Source organism: Cyclopterus lumpus, chromosome 11, assembly GCF_009769545.1.
Source record: "Cyclopterus lumpus isolate fCycLum1 chromosome 11, fCycLum1.pri, whole genome shotgun sequence".
Classification (NCBI taxonomy): Eukaryota; Metazoa; Chordata; class Actinopteri; order Perciformes; family Cyclopteridae; genus Cyclopterus; species Cyclopterus lumpus.
Window position 1 is genome coordinate 22,878,573 of NC_046976.1, and position 19,259 is coordinate 22,897,831.

Consider the following 19,259-nt stretch of genomic DNA (forward strand, 5'->3'; position numbering starts at 1 on the left):
GGTGCCTGGGATACCCAGGTCCTGGAGGGAGGACATGAGGATCTGGTGGTTCACTGTGTCAAAGGCAGCGGAAAGGTCTAGAAGGATAAGGACAGAGGAGAGAGAGTCTGCTCTAGCAGTGTGAAGCTGCTCAGAGACAGCAAGGAGGGCAGTCTCTGTTGAGTGGTCTGCCTTGAATCCAGACTGGTGGGGGTCTAGAAGGTTGTTACTGTGAAGAAAGGAGGAGACTTGGTTAAAGATAGCTCGCTCTAGAGTTTTGGAAAGGAAGGGGAGGAGAGAGAGAGGTCTGTAGTTATTGACTTCAGATGGGTCGAGAGTGGGTTTCTTCAGGAGAGGGTTGACTCTTGCCTCCTTCAGTGAGTTAGGGAAACAGCCGGTTGAGAGGGAGGTGTTAATAAGATGGGTGAGAAAGGGAAGAAGGTCAGGAGCAATAGACTGGAGAATGTGAGACGGGATGGGGTCAAGGGGGCAGGTGGTTGGGCGGGCAGAGGTTACCAAGGTAAGAACTTGATTGGGAGACAGGGGGATAAAAGAGGAAAACGAGGGGGAAGAAGATGAAGTTACTGGAGGTGTAGTTATGGAAGATGGATTAGTAAATTAAGAGCGTATGTCGTCTATCTTTTTTGTAAAGTAGTCAACAAAGTGGCTTGGTAGAAGGGTGGAGGGAGGGGGGGGACCAGGGGGGTCAAGGAGGTTGGAAAAAATTTAGAAGAGCTTTTTGGGGTTAGATAAAGAGGATTCGATTCTGGATTGGTAGAACAGACTTTTGGCTGCAGAGATGGACGCAGAGAAGGAGGAGAGAAGAGATTGATAGGCGAGCAGGTCGCTGGTGTGTTTGGATTTTCGCCATTTCCTTTCCGATGCTCGCATAGTGGCTCTCTTCGCGCACTGGTTCGGACAGCCACGGAGCCGGAGAGGACTTGCGGACCTTTCGAGTCATAAGAGGACAGAGAGAATCAAGAGAGGACGACAGCGTAGAGAGGAGAGTGTCAGTGGTAAAGTTAGGCTGCATGAGTGAGAAGGAATCGGTTGAAGGGAGGGCTGACAGAACAGAGGAGGCCGGAGAGGAGGGTGAGAGGGTGCGGATGTTGCGACGGACAGGTGCAGAGTCCGTTGTGGGAGGGTTGTCAGTTCCAAAGAGTGGGAGAGAGTAAGAGATGAAGAAGTGGTCAGAGACATGAAGTGGAGTTACAGTGAGGTTAGATGTAGAGCAGTTTCTGGTGAAAATATAGTCAAGGTGGTTGCCAGCTTTTTGAGTAGGAGGGGAAGGACTGAGAGAGAGAGCAAAGGAAGACAGTAAGAGTAGCAGGTCACATGACTTCTCTGTCTGGATGTTAAAGTCACCCAGAAGGATGAGCGGGGGGCCGTTTTCTACTACCACTACTACTACTACTACTAGTACTACTGAGGTATATAGGAATACACGGCTCCACAGAGCTGTGACTCTCTGTCAGCCTGGCTACAGTGCTAAAGAGAAACCTGGGGTTGTTCTTACTGATGAGGCAATGAGGCAGACACAGTCACCTCATTTAAGAGTAGACTTAAGACTTTCCTCTTTAATAGTGCTTATAGTTAGGGCTGAATCAGGTTTGCCCTGGTCCAGTCCCTAGATATACTGCTATAGGCTTATCGGCTGCTGGGGGATGGTTTTAGGATACACTGAGCACCTATCTCCTCTTCTCTCTTTACTTATGGATGAATTTACATCTCTCTATTGTACCTTACTAACTCTGATTCCTCCCCGGAGTCTTTGTGACTTCATGTCTCATAGGGTCCATTGGACCTGGCTGTGTCTGTTGCCTCCTGCCTGGTGAGCTGGCCTCCTGCCATGGCCCTGCTGATGCGGCATGGCCATGGACCCTGGTGATGCGCCCCGCCCCCCCTCCTCTCTACCTCCTTCTGTTTCATGGATTGTGGAGGTCCATTCATACATTCTGTCATATTTATTTGAATGTGTTTATGTAACTCTGTAATGCTGTTCATTCTGTACTCATGAGATATATTGCTTCTGTCCATCCGGGGAGAGGGATCCTCCTCTGTTGCTCTCCTGAAGGTTTCTTCACTTTTTTCCCTGTCAAAGGTTATTTTTGGGGAGTTTTTCCTGATTCAATGTGAGGTCAAAGGTCAGGGATGTCGTATGTGTACAGATTGTAAAGCCCTCTGAGGCAAATTCGTAATTTGTGATATTGGGCTATATAAAATAAACTGAATAACTAAATGGAATTGAATATAATAAAGATTCAGGGACTGAGGGTTTTGACAGTTCAAACTTTATTAGCAGTTCTTCTGCGTGAACACAGACCCAAAGAGCAGATCTTATATGTTTCTGTATCAGACATATGGCAGACAGACAGGCAGACAGGAAGACAGACTGATTAGAGGACGAGCACACAGAGACCCAGACAGTTGATTGGTCGAAGACAGATTTTTCAGACCAAAGCCACAGCTTAATGTAAAATGGAAACAATCAATCAGGATCGAGCTGAAGACCGAAAAAAAACAGGAAGCTGAAGGTTGAAGTTTAGATGCAGTTTAGAATTTTGTTGTTGCTCTTGTTGTCGTAGCAACTGACTCCACTGTGGTTTTGGCTCTGATGGGGAGAAGACACAAACATTTTGTAGAGTTGATTTATTGATCTTTATTCTAATAAACAGTACAATAGAACTGACTGAATAATGGTCTTTGACAACACTTTTTTTTAGCTCAGTGATGATATACATTTCTTAATTTTAATTAAACTATTTGTTTCTTGTCAGCAGTATTGTTCATTCTCACTTTACCTGAATGCAGCAAATGTTATAGATTCAGGTGAAACGCAGTGTCAATTTCTAGTTACAGAACAGACTGCAGGTCATTTTTTATGTTGATGCCCACCACCTGAATCTGTTGTTAAAGGTGAATCAGTGATGGTACCTGCAGTTGGTGAGCTTCCACAGTTCAGATGCTGAGTCTCTAAGTCGCTGTGAAAAGAAAAGAAACGTTTGGTTCATAAAACAATAATTCAAATGTAGAATCAGAATCCATGGTACCTTCATGATCTTCTCACATCTCTCTTTGTGCTGCAATAAGATTGGAGGTTTAAGGTTTCATTAACCACGAGACTGAAATACTCTGATGATATATGTGTTTCTCAAAGCTGTGGCTGTATCAGAATTGTGATTGGCTGTGAGATAGTGTGAGGTCACAGTAGGGTGTGATCTTTACCCGTTGTGGCGATGGGGTCGTCAGGTTGGTTATTAGATGACTCTGCAACAAGAAACAACATGAAAATGGATTAACCCTAAACAAACTCCTAACTTTGGTTCTGTGAGTCTTTAGCCTTTTCTCATAATGACAATCATTTATTATTTTAACTTCTGAATTCATCCTCTTCACACCTGAATGTTTAAATCCTCATCTTTACCTGTTCGTTGTTTTCTCTACATTAACTCTTTATGTGTTCCCCCTTGAATTCTCTCAAATCCTGATCTTTGATGTATTTAAGCCTTTTAATTCTTCACCTTGAGGTCTAGGTTTAACCTTTTCTTATTCTTGACCTCTGACTTCTTTTATTTGTCTGAATCTTTAAAACGAAATTATATAAAGTTAAAGAACACATGAACTCTCTCACTTCTGAATGTTTTAAAAACACAAAGAACTTGTGAACTCTGACCAATGCAGATATCCTGTTTTACCGTCAGTGGCTGTTTCTTGAATCTGCTGATCAGGTTCTTCTGCGTTGCCAGAATCGTCTGTCACATCCTCAACATCAGAGTTGTCTGTACTACTAGTCTCGCTAGTTGGATTGTCATTAGTCTCTGAGCTCTTGTCCTGAACATCATCTGCTGTTTTGTTCTCCTCTGGTGAGCTATCATCTTCATCTGTGTCCGCTGGTTCCACCTCAGTGTCTTCTACGTTCTCCTCTGGTGAGCTATCATCTCCATCAGTGTCTTTTACATTCTCCTCTGGTGAGCTATCATCTCCATCAGTGTCTTCTCTGTTCTCCTCTGGTGAACTATCATCTCCATCAGTGTCTTCTCTGTTCTCCTCTGGTGAACTATCATCTCCATCAGTGTCTTCTTTGTTCTCCTCTGGTGAGCTATCATCTCCATCTGTGTCTTCTTTGTTCTCCTCTGGTGAGCTATCATCTCCATCTGGTTCCACTAATTCAACCTCAGTGTCTTCTACGTTCTCCTCTGGTGAGCTATCATCGCCATCAGTATCTTGTTTGTTCTCCTCTGGTGAGCTATCATCTACATCTGTGTCTTCTACGTTCTCCTCTGGTGAGCTATCATCTCCATCTGTGTCCGCTGCTTCCACCTCAGGGTCTTCTACGTTCTCCTCTGGTGAGCTATCATCTCCATCTGTGTCTTCTACGTTCTCCTCTGGTGAGCTATCATCTCCATCTGTGTCTTCTACGTTCTCCTCTGGTGAGCTATCATCTTCATCAGTGTCTTCTACATTCTCCTCTGGTGAGCTATCATCTCCATCTGGTTCCACTGCTTCCTCCTCATTCTTTGCCTTGCTGACTTCTTGCTGGCTGTTACTGGCATCCTCTGGTAAGTTCACGTCATTCTGATCATGAGTTTTAGTTTCAGAGTTCATATCTGTGGATTAAAGATGTTGCACACTTATCAATCATTTGTGATCTGGTTTCTGGGGTCAGTCTTTGTCTAAATAGGTAAACGTTATTGATCATTGTGGCGCTCTAAAGGCTGTCAGGCTGCAGTATGACATGAATGACTGATGTAAGATACGTAAGTTGTAACTAGTCAAATAAGTAGTTGCAGTCTTAATAGGTTCAGTGGTGAGCAGGGTCGTTCTTCAATTTAGAGCATCGGGTGTTCGATCCAAGGCTCCGCTAGCCCACGTCGATGTGTCCTTGTGCAAGACACTTAACCCCAAGTGTCTCCCGTAGATGTTCTACGGTGTATGAATGTGTGTGAATGTTAGTTACTGCTGAGAGTCTTTAGTTAACATTCCTTAGATTACATTCTTTAATTAACATTCTTTAGGTTACAGTCTTTATTTAATGTTCTTTAGGTGACAGTCTTCAGTTAACATACTTTAGGTTACAGTCTTTAGTTAAGGTTCTTTAGGTTACAGTCTTTAGTTAAGGTTCTTTAGGTTACAGTCTTTAGTTAACATTCTTTATCTTACAGTCTTTATTTAACATTCTTTAGGTTACAGTCTTTATTTAATGTTCTTTAGGTGACAGTCTTTATTTAACATTCTTTAGGTTACAGTCTTTATTTAATGTTCTTTAGGTGACAGTCTTTAGTTAACATACTTTAGGTTACAGTCTTTAGTTAACATACTTTAGGTTACAGTCTTTAGTTAAGGTTCTTTAGGTTACAGTCTTTAGTTAACGTTCTTTATCTTACAGTCTTTATTTAACATTCTTTAGGTTACAGTCTTTAGTTAACATTCTTTATCTTACAGTCTTTATTTAACGTTCTTTATCTTACAGTCTTTATTTAACATTCTTTAGGTTACAGTCTTTAGTTAACATTCTTTATCTCACAGTCTTTATTTATTGTTCTTTAGGTTACAGTCTTTAGTTAACATTCTTTAGGTTACAGTCTTCAGTTAACTTTCTTTAGGCTACAGTCTTCAGTTAACATACTTTAGGTTACAGTCTTTAGTTAACTTTCTTTAGGCTACAGTCTTTAATTAACATTCTTTAGGTTACAGTCTTTAGTTAACGTTCTTTAGGTTACAGTCTTCAGTTAACATACTTTAGGTTACAGTCTTTATTTAACATTCTTTAGGTTACAGTCTTTAGTTAACGTTCTTTAGGCTACAGTCTTTAATTAACATTCTTTAGGTTACAGTCTTTAGTTAACGTTCTTTAGGTGACAGTCTTTAGTTAACAAATTTTAGGTTACAGTCTTTAATTAACATTCTTTAGGTTACAGTCTTTAGTTAATGTTCTTTAGGTGACAGTCTTTAGTTAACATACTTTAGGTTACAGTCTTTAGTAAACGTTCTTTAGGTTACAGTCTTTAATTAACATTCTTTAGGTTACAGTCTTTAGTTAACGTTCTTTAGGTGACAGTCTTTAGTTAACATATTTTAGGTTACAGTCTTTAGTTATCGTTCTTTAGGTTACAGTCTTTATTTAACATTCTTTAGGTGACAGTCTTTAGTTAACATATTTTAGGTTACAGTCTTTAGTTAACGTTCTTTAGGTTACAGTCTTTATTTAACGTTCTTTAGGTTATAGTCTTCAGTTAACGTTCTTTAGGCTACAGTCTTTCGTTAACATTCTTTAGGTTACAGTCTTTAGTTAAGGTTCTTTAGGTTACAGTCTTTAGTTAACATTCTTTATCTTACAGTCTTTATTTAACATTCTTTAGGTTACAGTCTTTATTTAGTGTTCTTTAGGTGACAGTCTTTAGTTAACATACTTTAGGTTACAGTCTTTAGTTAACGTTCTTTAGGCTACAGTCTTTAATTAACATTCTTTAGGTTACAGTCTTTAGTTAACGTTCTTTAGGTGACAGTCTTTAGTTAACATATTTTAGGTTACAGTCTTTAGTTATCGTTCTTTAGGTTACAGTCTTTATTTAACATTCTTTAGGTGACAGTCTTTAGTTAACATATTTTAGGTTACAGTCTTTAGTTAACGTTCTTTAGGTTACAGTCTTTATTTAACGTTCTTTAGGTTATAGTCTTCAGTTAACATTCTTTAGGTTACAGTCTTTAGTTAACGTTCTTTAGGTGACAGTCTTTAGTTAACATATTTTAGGTTACAGTCTTTAGTTATCGTTCTTTAGGTTACAGTCTTTATTTAACATTCTTTAGGTGACAGTCTTTAGTTAACATTCTTTAGGTTACAGTCTTTAGTTAACGTTCTTTATCTTACAGTCTTTATTTAACGTTCTTTAGGTTACAGTCTTTATTTAACATTCTTTAGGTGACAGTCTTTAGTTAACATACTTTAGGTTACAGTCTTTAGTTAACGTTCTTTAGGTTACAGTCTTTATTCAACATTCTTTAGTTTACAGTCTTTAGTTAACATTCTTTAGGTTACAGTCTTTAGTTAACGTTCTTTATCTTACAGTCTTTAGTTAACGTTCTTTAGGTTACAGTCTTTATTTAATGTTCTTTAGGTTATAGTCTTCAGTTAACATACTTTAGGTTACAGTCTTTAGTTAACGTTCTTTAGGTTACAGTCTTTATTTAACGTTCTTTAGGTTATAGTCTTCAGTTAACATTCTTTAGGTTACAGTCTTTAGTTAACGTTCTTTAGGTGACAGTCTTTAGTTAACATATTTTAGGTTACAGTCTTTAGTTATCGTTCTTTAGGTTACAGTCTTTATTTAACATTCTTTAGGTGACAGTCTTTAGTTAACATACTTTAGGTTACAGTCTTTAGTTAACGTTCTTTAGGTTACAGTCTTTAGTTAACATACTTTAGGTTACAGTCTTTAGTTAACGTTCTTTAGGCTACAGTCTTTCGTTAACATTCTTTAGGTTACAGTCTTTAGTTAACGTTCTTTAGTTTACAGTCTTTAGTTAACATTCTTTAGGTTACAGTCTTTAGTTAACATACCTTAGGTTACAGTCTTTAGTTAATGTTCTTTAGGTTACAGTCTTTAGTTAACATACTTTAGGTTACAGTCTTTAGTTAACGTTCTTTAGGCTACAGTCTTTCGTTAAAGTTCTTTAGGTTACAGTCTTTATTTAACATTCTTTAGGTGACAGTCTTTAGTTAACATACTTTAGGTTACAGTCTTTAGTTAACATGCTTTAGGTTACAGTCTTTAGTTAACGTTCTTTATCTTACAGTCTTTATTTAACATTCTTTAGGTTACAGTCTTTAGTTAACATACTTTAGGTTATAGTCTTTATTTAACGTTCTTTAGGTTATAGTCTTCAGTTAACATGCTTTAGGTTACAGTCTTTAGTTAACGTTCTTTAGGCTACAGTCTTTTTTTTAACGTTTTTTAGGTTACAGTCTTTCGTTAACATTCTTTAGGTTACAGTCTTTAGTTAACGTTCTTTATCTTAGAGTCTTTATTTAACGTTCTTTAGGTTACAGTCTTTATTTAACATTCTTTAGGTGACAGTCTTTAGTTAACATACTTTAGGTTACAGTCTTTAGTTAACGTTCTTTAGGTTACAGTCTTTATTCAACATTCTTTAGTTTACAGTCTTTAGTTAACATTCTTTAGGTTACAGTCTTTAGTTAACGTTCTTTATCTTACAGTCTTTAGTTAACGTTCTTTAGGTTACAGTCTTTATTTAATGTTCTTTAGGTTATAGTCTTCAGTTAACATACTTTAGGTTACAGTCTTTAGTTAACGTTCTTTAGGTTACAGTCTTTATTTAATGTTCTTTAGGTTATAGTCTTCAGTTTACATACTTTAGGTTACAGTCTTTAGTTAACGTTCCTTAGGCTACAGTCTTTTTTTAACGTTCTTTAGTTAACGTTCTTTATCTTCCAGTCTTTATTTAACGTTCTTTAGGTTACAGTCTTTATTTAACGTTCTTTAGGTTACAGTCTTTATTTAACGTTCTTTAGGTTACAGTCTTTAGTTAACGTTCTTTAGGTCACAGTCTTTATTTAACGTTCTTTATCTTTCTGCCTTTATTTAACGTTCTTTAGGTTACAGTCTTTAGTTAACGTTCTTTAGGTCACAGTCTTTATTTAACGTTCTTTATCTTTCTGCCTTTATTTAACGTTCTTTAGGTTAGAGTATTTAGTTAACATACTTTAGGTTATAGTCTTTAGTTAACGTTCTTTAGGTTACAGTCTTTATTCAACATTCTTTAGGTTACAGTCTTCAGTTAACATTCTTTAGGTTAAAGTCTTTAGTTAACATTCTTTAGTTTACAGTCTTTATTTAACATTCTTTATCTTACAGTCTTAAAAATTAACATTCTTTAGGTTACAGTCTTTAGTAAATGTCCTTTAGGTTACAGTCTTGAGTCAACATTCTTTAGCCTATTGCTCCTGTAGCTGTGTACTTTTTCAGGAAAGTAAATGTGGATTTGTAGAGCACAGTTGCACTTAAGTGTCACTTTTAGGGTTAGTACTAAAGTATTATTTTACTCCTAAAGTATTCCAATTTCTACCAATTCATCTACAACTAAATCGGACAATACACACTTTTGCTCTAATATAAGATATACAAAAATGGAAATACACACTTTTGCTCTAATATAAGATATACAAAAATGGAAATAAGACACAACGTTTTTATTGGTGAAATTGCAAAAAAAAATATTATCTGTTAAAATTGAATGCCTTAGGTGCATTGAGGTGACGTATTACATTCTGGGTTTAAAGGCTACAGACTATTTGCATCCACCAACGCTGTAAAAACAATTTCAACCACTCTGATGTCAGTGTAACGTGTCATCTGTTCTAAAAGTTGTCTTTTGTTACTTTGTTATTGTCATTCGTAATGGGAATTGGCATATCAACACACAATAGCCGTGACTGTGTATGTATTATAGAGCTAGCTATTAAGTGTCATAGTACAAGTCGTAGTAATGCAGTACTTCTTGCAGTATTGGTTGTAGTAATGAGGTACATCCTGCAGTATAAGTCGTAGTAATGCAGTACTTCCCGCAGTAATGGTCGTAGTAATGAGGTAATTCCTGCAGTATTGGTTGTGGTAATGCAGTACATCACGCAGTAAAAGTCAAAGTACTGGGGTACTTCCTGCAATACTTCTTGCAGTATAAGTCGTAGTCATGACTTCTAACATAACTAATAGTGTTTGATCATGTTATTGGATTCTTCAGCATTCCATCAAATATAAATATTCAGCATCTTTGCTTCAGTTCAAACATATTATATACAAATTCACCCGACACCCACTAGAGTCTGAAATAAAGACAAACTGACCTTGAGCTTCAGTTGCCTCCGTTGAATCTGAAACAGACAGATCAACAGAACAATGTGTGTCCTTGAATGTTTTTAGGGAATGTATCACCCATTTTAGAAGTAGTAGTATAGTTCTCTAATCGGCAGTATTTGAAATGGCAGTAGTCTTGAGACAGACAAGTAGACAGACAGGTGACCTTGAGACCGTCCATCAGAGCCTGTGCTCTCATGGAGACATGAATATTGTGTATGTGTATTACACTGTATCTTTTTTGTCTAATGTATATTGTTTGGGGTTTATTATACAGTAAATTGTGTGTCTGTGTTTATGTTACCATTGGCTGTTTGATTCAGCAACGTTGCATTTGTCTCTGAAATAGTAGAAACAAACATACATGTAATACACCTTCATTAATTGTAATATTTTAATGAACGCTGTTGAACAAAGTAAAAGAAAGATGAAGTTAAATAAACATGTCATAATACAATTAATCAATCCAGCACAATGTCTGCTGCTTGTGTCGACAGGCTCTACGAACTGCATGTTCCAATACATGATGGGAAATGCCTGGCTGTCGCCTGATTAAAGAGCTGATTCGCTCTTAGTTACAACAACAAACTTAACATTAGATTGGTGGCTATTTGTTTCATGTTGTGCAATGAAGATTTGATTAAAAAATAAAAGTTTAAATATATAAAACATTCCAAAACATCCCCTATCTAGAACTAATAAAGACACAGTTATCATCACTGTATTAATACTAATAAAGACAGTTATCATCACTGTACGAATACTAATAAAGACAGTTATCACTGTATTTATACTAATAAAGACACAGTTATCATCACTGTACTAATACTAATAAAGACACAGTTATCATCACTGGAATAATACTAATAAAGACAGTTACCACTGTATTTATACTAATAAAGATACTGTTATCATCCCTGTCAGAGTGGAGATGTTTTCTCTCTGTAGTCTGTTACCTATTTAACAAACTACATTTATTTATTGAGTATTTATACACAGTGTGTTGTATTTATACTGTGTTCTGTGTCCTGCTTATAAGCACAGGACTGATTTCGGAGGAATAGGTTTGTCTTATTTATTAATTATTTGTTTCTGTAATGTTTTGAACTCTGATTGTGACGTAATTATAAAATAACCCAGAATATGATTATTGTTTCCGGAATTAATTTATTAGGCTCAATGTTTCGGGTTAAACTTATTATTATATAAATTATATAACCCGACAATCAGGAACAATCAGTCTCACCTGGTTGAATGAAATGATGATAAATGATGTAAAAAGTGTTTCCCCTCTCCAGCTCTCTCTCTGACTTTAATAATATCCATAACTAAAGTTATTAAGCAAAATAACAGATCAAGAAAAGACCAATCTTTTTATAACAATGAACATATATTAGATGGTGAATCAGAAAACAAATGTAATATATAACTGGAGTTTAATCTGTGATCCGTCTCGAGCGATCCAATCAAATAACTGATGAACATTGAGGGGGCGTGTCCAATCAAAGACCTGATGAACATTGAGGGGGCGTGTCCAATCACATAAATGCTGAACAATGAGGGGGCGTGTCCAATCACATAACCGATGAACAATGAGAGGACGTGACGAGCATTACAACACTTCCTGAAAGCCCGCTCTCGTGCCTCCTCACGCATGGCTCCTCAGAGATCCCTCTTCACTCCGAGAATAAGATCTCTGGGACGGCCGTCAATATGGCATCTCAGAACAACTTCCGGTTCAAGCGAGGAGATAACAATTAAGAACCATAGAGAAAGAGACAAGACGGTAGGGAGAGATGTTGTCATAGCTTACCTAAAATTGGGGCTGCGAGAGTGACAGCGGCCATGGCAACAAGCACCAGCATAACACATCTGTAAACACACAAATTGAACAGCTATAATTGACTGCAGCTGGTTTTTCAGATTAATGTCACACAGACAAAGAGAAGGGCTCAAACGTTCCACTCAGTAAGAATAAATACGTATTGTATTCATCTGAAAAACGGTCACAAAGTAACTGAACTGTAATGATACCAATATGTGTATTTTACTCATTTGAATGAGTTTCTAGCTAAAAGTATAACAAAAAAAGAACACTAAAGTTAAGGAATTAAATGAAAGAAAGTAAAGTAAATAACGTAAGCTAAACACTGGGAAGAAAATAATTTAACCTAAAGAACCTAAGCTAAAGACTGTAAACTAAAGAACATTAACTAAAGACTGTAAACTAAAGAACGTTAACTAAAGACTGTAACCTAAAGAACGTTAAATAAAGACTGTAACCTAAAGTATGTTAACTAAAGACTGTCACCTAAAGAATGTTAAATAAAGACTGTAACCTAAAGAACGTTAAATAAAGACTGTAAGATAAAGAAAGTTAACTAAAGAATGTAAACTAAAGAAAATTAACTAAAGCCTCTAAACTAAAGAACGTTAACTAAAGACTGTAAGATAAAGAACGTTAACTAAAGACTGTAAGATAAAGAATATTAACTAAAGACTGTAACCTAAAGAATATTAACTAAAGACTGTAATCTAATAATTCTTAGAATGTTAACTAAAGACTGTTAACTGAAGACTGTAACCTAAAGAACGTTAACTAAAGACCGTAAGATAAAGAATGTTAACTAAAGACTGTAACCTAAAGAATGTTAACTAACGACTGTAAGCTAAAGAATGTTAAATAAAGACTGTAACCTAAAGAACGTTAACTAAAGACTGTAACTTAAAGAAGGTTAACTAATGACTGTAAACTAAAGAATGTTAACTAAAGACTGTAAGATAAAGAATGTTAACTGAAGACTGTAACCTAAAGAACGTTAAATAAAGACTGTAAGATAAAGAACGTTAACTAAAGACTGTAACCTAAAGAATGTTAACTAAAGACTGTAATCTAATAATTCTTAGAATGTTAACTAAAGACTGTTAACTGAAGACTGTAACCTAAAGAACGTTAACTAAAGACTGTAACCTAAAATATGTTAACTAAAGACTGTAATCTAATAATTCTTAGAATGTTAACTAAAGACTGTTAACTGAAGACTGTAACCTAAAGAACGTTAACTAAAGACTGTAACCTAAAATATGTTAACTAAAGACTGTAATCTAATAATTCTTAGAATGTTAACTAAAGACTGTTAACTGAAGACTGTAACCTAAAGAACGTTAACTAAAGACTGTAACCTAAAGAAGGTTAACTAATGACTGTAAGCTAAAGAACATTAACTAATGACTGTAAGCTAAAGAATGTTAACTAAAGACTGTAACCTAAAGAATGTTAACTAAAGACTGTAACCTAAAGAATATTAACTAAAGACTGTAGCCTAAAGAATGTTAACTAAAGACTGTAACCTAAAGAATGTTAACTAAAGACTGTAACCTAAAGAACGATAACTGAAGACTGTAACCTAAAGAATGTTAACTAAAGACTGTAACCTAAAGAATGTTAACTAAAGACTGTAACCTAAAGAATGTTAATTAAAGACTGTAACCTAAACATTTTTAACTAAAGACTGCAACATAAAGAACGTTAAATAAAGACTGTAAGCTAAAGAATGTTAACTAAAGACTGTAACCTAAAGAATGTTAACTAAAGACTGTAACCTAAAGAACTTTAACGAAAGACTGTAGCCTAAAGAACGTTAACTGAAGACTGTAACCTAAAGAACGTTAACTGAAGACTGTAACCTAAAGAACGTTAACTAAAGACTGTATACTAAAGAACGTTAACTAAAGACTGTAACCTAAAGAATGTTAACTAAAGACTGTAACCTAAACATTTTTAACTAAAGACTGTAACATAAAGAACATTAACTAAAGACTGTAACCTAAAGAACATTAACTAAAGACTGTATACTAAAGAACGTTAACTAAAGACTGTAACCTAAACATTTTTAACTAAAGACTGTAACATAAAGAACATTAACTAAAGACTGTAACCTAAAGAACGTTAACTAAAGACTGTAACCTAAAGAACATTAACTAAAGACTGTAACCTAAAGAACGTTAACTAAAGACTGTAACCTAAAGAACGTTAACTAAAGACTGTAACCTAAAGAACGTTAACTGAAGACTGTAACCTAAAGAACGTTAAATAAAGACTGTAACCTAAAGAACGTTAACTAAAGACTGTAACCTAAAGAACGTTAACTAAAGACTGTAACCTAAAGAACGTTAACTGAAGACTGTAACCTAAAGAACGTTAAATAAAGACTGTAAGATAAAGAACGTTAACTAAAGACTGTAACCTAAAGAACGTTAAATAAAGACTGTAAGATAAAGAACGTTAACTAAAGACTGTAACCTAAAGAACCTCAACTAAAGGCTGTAACCTAAAGAACGATAATTTAAGACTTTAAGCTAAAGAATGTTAACTAAAGTCTGAAGTAAATAATTTAACTTAAAGAATGTAAACTAAATTGTTAATAAAAGACTGTAAGCTAAATACTCTAAAGTTAAGAAAGAAAAAAATGTCCACTTTTATTGATACCCATGGGTAACTTCTTCTCTGCGTGGACCCATCTTTAGTTATTAAGGAGTAGTGGGGTGCAGTGAAGCCCGGGGTGCAACTGGGGGCTCAGTGTCTTGCTCAAGGACACTTCAACATGAACTATGGGGAGAGCGGGGACAACCACTCTCCCCATGAGCTACAGTCGACCCAAAAGACTGTAAACACAAGAACTAAAGAAGGTAAACTAAAGACTGTAACTAAAGTAAATCACATTTGGCCAAGTAAATAACAAATAAAGGAAAGTGAAAATACAAAGTAATCTCTCCTGTGCTTGCTCATGGGGAAAATATTGGGTTTCTGTAAATTGTAAATAATATAAAGTAATTAAGTAAAGCTTGAAAGAAAACACTGTTATTTACTTAACAGTATAACATGTTAATTAAATAAATAAAGAAGTACCTAAATTAAGGAATGATAACTAAAGAATGTAATGTAAAGTAAAGAAAAAAATTAATGTAAAGTAATTAAAGTAAAGAGCTCAAAGTAAAGAAATAAAGTAAATAAATAAAAAGTACATGAAGTAAGGCATGCAAAGGTAAGAATGTAAATTAAAGAAAGTAAATAATGTGACAATAAAAACATAAAGTAAAGATCTTAAAGTGAAGAATGTAAAGTAAAGAAAGTAAACAATGTGATAACAAAAGCATAAATTAAAGTTACAAAAATTAGCAATGTGACAATAAAAGCATAAAGTAAAGAGCTTAGAGTAAAGTAACGAACGTAAACAATGTCAGGAGTGTTGAGTCGCCAGTGGGAGAAACCAGTCCTCCACCAAAAGGATTAAAAGACTGTGACTCTTTGTTTCCTCCACAAACTAAACAAAGCGTCTCTTCTTTTCCAACGTATAGAAAGAAACAAAAACCAGCTCAAATACTCAAAGAGACAGAAAAGCTTTAAGTTAATTATGAGAGTCGAGTGTCAGGTGAAAAAGCAGAGAAGACTGCTGCTTTATGCTGAAACACTGAAGTCCTTCTGCTGGATTTAAAACTATCAGACACAAGTAGACCTGAATACTGATGGATTTAAACTGACCAGAGACAAGTAGACCTGAATACTGATGGATTTAAACTGACCAGACACAAGTAAACCTGAATATTGATGGATTTAAAACTACCAGACACAAGTAGACCTGAATACTGATGGATTTAAACTGACCAGACACAAGTAAACCTGAATACTGATGGATTTAAACTGACCAGACACAGAAAAAAACTGAATACTGTTGGATTTAAACTGACCAGACACAAGTAAACCTGAATACTGATGGATTTAAACTGACCAGACACAAGTAAACCTGAATATTGATGGATTTAAAACTACCAGACACAAGTAGACCTGAATACTGATGGATTTAAACTGACCAGAGACAAGTAGACCTGAATACTGATGGATTTAAACTGACCAGACACAAGTAAACCTGAATACTGATGGATTTAAACTGACCGGACACAAGTAAACCTGAATACTGATGGATTTAAACTGACCAGACACAAGTAAACCTGAATACTGATGGATTTAAACTGACCAGACACAAGTAAACCTGAATACTGATGGATTTAAACTGACCAGACACAAGTAAACCTGAATACTGATGGATTTAAACTGACCAGACACAAGTAAACCTGAATACTGATGGATTTAAACTGACCAGACACAAGTAGACCTGAATACTGATGGATTTAAACTGACCAGACACAAGTAAACCTGAATACTGATGGATTTAAACTGACCAGACACAAGTAAACCTGAATATTGATGGATTTAAAACTACCAGACACAAGTAGACCTGAATACTGATGGATTTAAACTGACCAGACACAAGTAAACCTGAATACTGATGGATTTAAACTGACCAGACACAGAAAAAAACTGAATACTGTTGGATTTAAACTGACCAGACACAAGTAAACCTGAATACTGATGGATTTAAACTGACCAGACACAAGTAAACCTGAATATTGATGGATTTAAAACTACCAGACACAAGTAGACCTGAATACTGATGGATTTAAACTGACCAGAGACAAGTAGACCTGAATACTGATGGATTTAAACTGACCAGACACAAGTAAACCTGAATACTGATGGATTTAAACTGACCAGAGACAAGTAGACCTGAATACTGATGGATTTAAACTGACCAGACACAAGTAGACCTGAATACTGATGGATTTAAACTGACCAGACACAAGTAAACCTGAATACTGATGGATTTAAACTGACCAGACACAAGTAAACCTGAATACTGATGGATTTAAACTGACCAGACACAAGTAAACCTGAATACTGATGGATTTAAACTGACCAGACACAAGTAAACCTGAATATTGATGGATTTAAAACTACCAGACACAAGTAGACCTGAATACTGATGGATTTAAACTGACCAGACACAAGTAAACCTGAATACTGATGGATTTAAACTGACCAGACACAGAAAAAAACTGAATACTGTTGGATTTAAACTGACTAGACACAAGTAAACCTGAATACTGATGGATTTAAACTGACCAGACACAAGTAAACCTGAATATTGATGGATTTAAAACTACCAGACACAAGTAGACCTGAATACTGATGGATTTAAACTGACCAGAGACAAGTAGACCTGAATACTGATGGATTTAAACTGACCAGACACAAGTAAACCTGAATACTGATGGATTTAAACTGACCAGAGACAAGTAGACCTGAATACTGATGGATTTAAATTGACCAGACACAAGTAGACCTGAATACTGATGGATTTAAACTGACCAGACACAAGTAAACCTGAATACTGATGGATTTAAACTGACCGGACACAAGTAAACCTGAATACTGATTGATTTAAAACTACCAGACACAAGTAAACCTGAATACTGATGGATTTAAACTGACCAGACACAAGTAGACCTGAATACTGATGGATTTAAACTGACCAGACACAAGTAAACCTGAATACTGATGGATTTAAACTGACCAGACACAAGTAAACCTGAATATTGATGGATTTAAAACTACCAGACACAAGTAAACCTGAATACCGATGGATTTAAAACTACCAGACACAAGTAAACCTGAATATTGATGGATTTAAACTACCAGACACAAGTAGACCTGAATACTGATGGATTTAAAACTACCAGACACAAGTAAACCTGAATACTGATGGATTTAAACTGACCAGACACAAGTAGACCTGAATATTGATGGATTTAAAACTACCAGACACAAGTAAACCTGAATACTGATGGATTTAAACTGACCAGACACAAGTAAACCTGAATACTGATGGATTTAAAACTACCAGACACAAGTAAACCTGAATACTGATGGATTTAAACTGACCAGACACAAGTAGACCTGAATACTGATGGATTTAAACTGACCAGACACAAGTAGACCTGAATATTGATGGATTTAAACTGACCAGACACAAGTAGACCTGAATACTGATGGATTTAAACTGACCAGACACAAGTAGACGTGAATACTGATGGATTTAAAACTACCAGACACAAGTAGACCTGAATACTGATGGATTTAAACTGACCAGACACAAGTAAACCTGAATACTGATGGATTTAAACTGACCGGACACAAGTAAACCTGAATACTGATGGATTTAAACTGACCGGACACAAGTAAACCTGAATACTGATGGATTTAAACTGACCAGACACAAGTAAACCTGAATACTGATGGATTTAAACTGACCAGACACAAGTAAACCTGAATACTGATGGATTTAAACTGACCAGACACAAGTAAACCTGAATACTGATGGATTTAAACTGACCAGACACAAGTAAACCTGAATACTGATGGATTTAAACTGACCAGACACAAGTAGACCTGAATACTGATGGATTTAAACTGACCAGACACAAGTAGACCTGAATACTGATGGATTTAAACTGACCGGACACAAGTAAACCTGAATACTGACGACAGTAAAAGTATTTTACTGTCGTCAGTATTCATAATGTAATGTATACCATAATGCAAAAACTCAATTATCATATCAAACTATATTTCGATCAGAGTCTAAATAGAACAACAAAAGAAACATCAGGTAATTATCACATTAATTAATTACAGGTAATTACTTCAGTCTGCTGACTTTCCACAAACTTCATCATATTTCATAATGTCACAAAAGCTGTTTTATTAAGTTTTTAAAAGTGTTACATTTATGTTTAGCAGCATAATTGTGGTTGTGACGTATGATACAGTTTGTACCCTCAATAGTCTGAAGTCATTTAACAGTTTAATACAGTTAATTATTTAAAGTTCATCAGGAGATTAAAAACTCACCGTTGGAGCATTTTTGCTGTTTGACAAGTCGACAGGAAAGAAACGTGAAAGTGATGAAACTTCAGAGTTTGTTGAGTTTCTGAACTCGACGGAAAGAGAGCAGCAGCTCTTTATACCGGCTCTCTCGCCTCCCCCCTCCCTCCCTCCCTCTGATCACCTGTCTACCTGAATGTCGACACTCTGCTCTCTCATCAGATGCAATCATGCAATCGTATCCATCTCAAGTGAAAAAGAAAAAAGGACCAGATGACCATATTCAGACAACGGTTCTGACTACTTTAAGACAACGTTTGGATGTAATTTATTTGGGTCTGGACCAGATTCAGTCCAGATCTCTGGCAGGTTTAGTTAATAAAATGAGCTCCAGCCTAAACCAGTCTGACAAGTGATAACACGTGTTTCCTTCCAGGATATGTACAGACATGAATGTGAGTGTGTGTGTGTGTGCGTTTGCGTGTGTGTGTGCATCGTATGATCTTTCCTTTAGAACAGAACTGGTTGGACAATAATTACCAGAAGCACACAGGGGTTATGTCATGATCATGTTCCTGATGATACATAGCTTGTTCACTCGTCCATGTTAAGTCACGTTAAGTCAC

The 19,259-nt window shown here is 35.8% G+C and overlaps 1 protein-coding gene across 1 annotated transcript; it reads right to left on the reverse strand.

Moving 5' to 3' along the window:
• Positions 1-2,256: 2,256 nt before the first annotated feature.
• On the reverse strand, positions 2,257-18,761 carry LOC117738551 (clumping factor A-like). Its single transcript, XM_034544407.1, has 8 exons — positions 18,661-18,761; positions 11,665-11,723; positions 10,156-10,191; positions 9,842-9,868; positions 3,675-4,586; positions 3,205-3,246; positions 2,914-2,960; positions 2,257-2,590 (listed from the first exon to the last, which is right to left on the reverse strand). The coding sequence occupies exons 1-7, from the start codon at positions 18,669-18,671 to the stop codon at positions 2,953-2,955; spliced, it is 1,095 nt and encodes a 364-aa protein (XP_034400298.1). The 5' UTR covers positions 18,672-18,761; the 3' UTR covers positions 2,257-2,590; positions 2,914-2,952.
• Positions 18,762-19,259: the final 498 nt, after the last annotated feature.